Source organism: Malus domestica, chromosome 03 (genome assembly GCF_042453785.1).
Source record: "Malus domestica chromosome 03, GDT2T_hap1".
Lineage (NCBI taxonomy): Eukaryota > Viridiplantae > Streptophyta > Magnoliopsida > Rosales > Rosaceae > Malus > Malus domestica.
In genome coordinates this window covers 25,050,079-25,054,313 of record NC_091663.1, presented here as the reverse complement: position 1 = coordinate 25,054,313, position 4,235 = coordinate 25,050,079, and the positions used below count along the sequence as shown (strand labels likewise).

At 34.7% G+C, this 4,235-nt stretch overlaps 1 protein-coding gene across 1 annotated transcript; it reads left to right on the top strand.

Annotated features, from left to right (window-relative positions):
- Nucleotides 1-1,470: 1,470 nt before the first annotated feature.
- On the top strand, nt 1,471-3,660 carry LOC103418973 (pectinesterase QRT1-like). Its single transcript, XM_029100627.2, has 5 exons — nt 1,471-1,942; nt 2,560-2,755; nt 2,866-3,069; nt 3,162-3,397; nt 3,487-3,660. Exons 1-5 carry the CDS (start codon nt 1,641-1,643, stop codon nt 3,632-3,634), a joined length of 1,086 nt encoding a protein of 361 aa, XP_028956460.2. The 5' UTR covers nt 1,471-1,640; the 3' UTR covers nt 3,635-3,660.
- The last annotated feature ends 575 nt before the right edge of the window (nt 3,661-4,235 follow it).

Below are 4,235 nucleotides of genomic sequence, written 5' to 3'. Positions count from 1 at the left end.
TTTTTTTATTGTGTCCTTTTCATTAAAAATTAAGTTTTTTTGTTCTTTTTATTAAAATTTAAGAGTTTTTCATTAAATTTTGATTCTTTTTCATTAAATAAAGTTATAGCATGGTTTTTTGTTAAAATAATCTTAGCCCAAACTCTTTTCATAAAAGTTCCCTTTTAAATAATCAATTGATATGATACATAATATTCTCGCTAGTAATAAGTTTAGAATAAACCCACATGCACATATAGTCATATAGGCAAATGAAGTTGTTGCATCTCACACCTCGCGATTATTGTTATTTCGGTATCTAACTCAATTACTAATTTACTACTTGAAGCTAAAAGAAAACTAGCTCTAAAAAGCCTCAAATTTTACAAAGACTGAGTTAAGAACATTAACCCTTATGCCCGAGGTATCGAGTTTGAATTCTCCTCCCTTGGTATCACTTGTGCAGTTGTACTTGTTAAAAAATGATTGTAACTCCTTCCTAATAAAGACCTATCATTTGTTAGCTTGAGAATTCAAGTAGTCAATTATCTAAACTCCTTATTAATAAAATTTTATTTGTCAATCAAAAGAGAGTGAAAACAATTTAGTTTTCTATCACAAAAAATAAAATAATGAGCAGTAATGTAATTTCGCATAAACTATTTTTTTTCTATTTGTTTTTCAAACCTCATCCACATGTTATCATAATATTTCTACTTTAAAATAAAAAAATAAAAAAAACCCGCATTCTCTCTATCTCTGTCTCTCTCACACACACACACTTCTCTCCAACTTTTCTCTTTTCCATATATTTTTTTAGTTTACGAGTTTATCTAATTTTACTTATGATTACACGAAAATGATATTAAAAATTAATTAAATGCAGCAGTTTTGGGAAAAAGAGAATTGGGAGTCTATAATTTGACGTAGGTGTATAACATGTGAACTGCTCTGTGCGTGTGACCGATTTCTGAATCCTCAGCCATTTTACTCAAATCCTCATGCAAAGAGACTGCAGCTATATATACACACCTATATATATATAATCAAATCCCATTCAAAATCTCATTTGGCATTTTTACCTTTACATTTTTTTTTTTCATTTTCAAAATCATCACCTAAGAAAGCATAACCGCTCTTTGGCTTCTTCAGTTAAAGATCGTTTTATCTTCTAAGCAAACTATAACTCGCCTGATTAGAAGCTCAATCAAAATATTAACTCCCCATTTAAGCATTTTAATTATGTTTTTGTTTTGCTTTTAGCACAAATTTGATGACTGACGCAAGTCTCTTTAAATTCCGCCAACCTTAAATTCTCCACAGATATCTGGGATCTGTTGTATGTGTGTGTGTGTTTGTGTGATCTTTAAATTCCATATATAAATCTAGATTTTTAAGTTTTAATTTTTTATATAATGGTTCTTGTTCTTATGCTGCTCTCTATATTTGACAAGGAACATAAGCAGCAACACCCCACGCTCCCTCGTTTATTATCTTCACCTCTTTCCCTTCTTCCCAACTCCAAAAAACCCAAACAAATCTTCGAAACTTGGGCTAACAACACACATCCTGCTGCTGGGTTTTTCTTGTTTTCTTGCATTTCTTAGTTTTGTTTCACAGATTTTCAAAACAGTTTGAGTCAGAGAATCTTTGAGGGTGCCATGGGATTCAGTGTCTTGGGTGTTTGTGTTGGTGGTTTTGTGTTGTTTTTCTTGGGTGGCATTAAGGTCGGGTTCTCGCAAAGCGAATCATTTGCAAGGAATTATATCAGCTGGGATGATTTGAAGGTGGATGACCGTAAGTTGGGGTTGAACACGAAAGAAGAACGCGTTAATAGAAGCCGGATCATTGTGGTTGACAAGAATGGAGGAGGAGATTCTCTTACAGTTCAAGGAGCAGTTGATATGGTTCCGGAACAAAATACAGAAAGAATCAAAATTTACATTCTTCCTGGAATTTACAGGTCGGTCTGAGCAACATTTCACTCATTGCATGCAAATAACATTTCACTGATCTCTCGAGGATCCTCGTTGTAATTTCTTTGCACCATTAACAAAAACATTTCAATTCATCAAAACCCCAAAGAATTTTCAGATCTTATATTATTATTATTTTTTTTAAGTTTTTAGCGTTTTCGAGGGGTCAGTTTAAACCCAGTTGAGCTACGTGGCTAAGCTACATTTGCTTTTAGTGGGTGTCTTTTCCTAAAAACTGTTTACTAAAAAAAAATTAGAGAAAAATTTACCCATATCTAAACTACAAATTAATAAAGAACTTCTGTTAACCAGAACTCTAGAAAAATATCATTCTATCTCTCTCATTAAAATTGAAAAAAAATAAATCATGGTCAACTTAGTAATTACATGCATTATAATTTCGTTGTTTTTTGGCGCACCCTCAAAGTCATGTAAACATAACAGGTCTTATATCAAAATTAAAAATTAAATAAATTAAATAAAATTATTTTAGCCTCTCTCAAGCACACTTGTAGGTGTTGGTACAGTTTGCTAGTATCGCTATAATTCGCTTCTCAAAATTTAATTTTTACATTATTTTTTGTTCATTTGTAAATTGATGCAGAGAGAAGGTACTTGTACCGATTTCGAAGCCATACATATCATTTATTGGGAACCAGACAAATACTTCTGAAACTGTGATTACTTGGAACAACAAGGCATCTGATAAGGACGGCACCGGTTGCGAACTCGGAACATATAGAACTGCTTCTGTAGCCATAGAGGCTGATTACTTTTGCGCAACTGGGATCACCTTTGAGGTAATAACTAATAACGAACGTGGGTTCTTACTTTTACAAGATGATGCGATGCTATGTTAAAATTGAATGGAGGAAGTTTCAGTGTCCGCAATTTTAAGTGGTGATTGCAGAACACAGTGGTTGCAGTGCCTGGAGGATATGGAATGCAAGCAGTGGCGCTTAGAGTTGCGGGTGACAAAGCCATGTTCTACAGAGTTCGGGTTTTGGGGACGCAGGATACGCTCTTGGACGAGACTGGATCTCACTACTTCTACCACTGTCACATTCAAGGAAATGTGGACTTCATTTTCGGCAGATCAAGATCACTCTACCAGGTACGACAAATTTCCAAACGTCTAGCATTTCTGTAACTTGGTCCCCAAGTTTCTTCATGATACTAAATCTTGAATCTGGCCCTTGCAATCAGGAGTGTGTTATTCAATCAACGGCTGAGAACTCGGGAGCAATAGCAGCTCATCACAGGGACTCACCGTATGAAGACACGGGATTCTCTTTTGTAAACTGCAAAATCATCGGAACCGGCTACATCTACTTGGGAAGAGCTTGGGGAAATTATTCAAGAGCGGTGTATTCCTACTGTCATTTCGATGATATAATAACTCCTCCAGGGTGGAGCGACTGGAACTACCCATCCAGGCAGAAGTAAATATAACCTCTTTCACGCGAACAATATTTTCATCTTATCAGATTATCTCTATTGTTTCTAAAACTGAAAGTTTTCGTTGACACAGGACAGTGGATTTCGGAGAATATAAATGCAGGGGCAGAGGAGCAGAAAGAAGCGGGAGGGTGCCATGGTTGAAGTCTTTCAGCTTGGAGGAGATAAGGCCTTTTCTGGATACAAAATTTATATCTGGAGAGCAATGGCTTAGATTATAACTAGCGAGAGTCCCTGTGCGATGCCGCAGGCCTAAAACCTTATAAAATATGTAGAAAGTTTTAAATATATAAATGATACTTAATACTATTTACAAACAAAAATCTATTTACAACCCTATTTACAATAAGGAACAAAAATCAATAACTTCACAGAAAAATTCAACTACAAATGAAAATGATAATCACATTCAAAACAAAAAATATGGCAGTTACAATGAAGTTATCATTAAATGAGGCAAAAATATGAGCAACATCAAAACATGCCCTCTGTCACAGAGTACAGGTCCAAGATTTACATTGTTCCTCCTTGGGCTCCCAGGTCTCCTCCTCGACTATAAACTAATCGAAAAATACAAATAAAATCAATACCAAATAAAATAAAAAGATTATTACAGTACTTAAATACTTGCAATAAAGATATAAACCTAAACAGTGTTCTGCTCCAATTGAATATATAATTCGTAATGTGTTTGGTTGGCAAGAAAACAACATCATATAAAGTAAAAGGCCCAAGCAAAGTGAGAGCTGCAACCCAAAATACAACGGGAGGCCCTCACAAACTTAGGCTTGTAGGCTGCGATAACAAACAACAACAAAAAAC

Excerpts from the sequence above, each read along its gene's own strand:
- LOC103418973 (XM_029100627.2), top strand. The coding sequence starts at position 1,641 with ATGGGATTCAGTGTCTTGGGTGTTTGTGTTGGTGGTTTTGTGTTGTTT. Across the intron at positions 2,756-2,865 it reads CAACTGGGATCACCTTTGAG|AACACAGTGGTTGCAGTGCC; the intron begins GTAATAACTAAT and ends TGGTGATTGCAG. Across the intron at positions 3,070-3,161 it reads GATCAAGATCACTCTACCAG|GAGTGTGTTATTCAATCAAC; the intron begins GTACGACAAATT and ends CCTTGCAATCAG.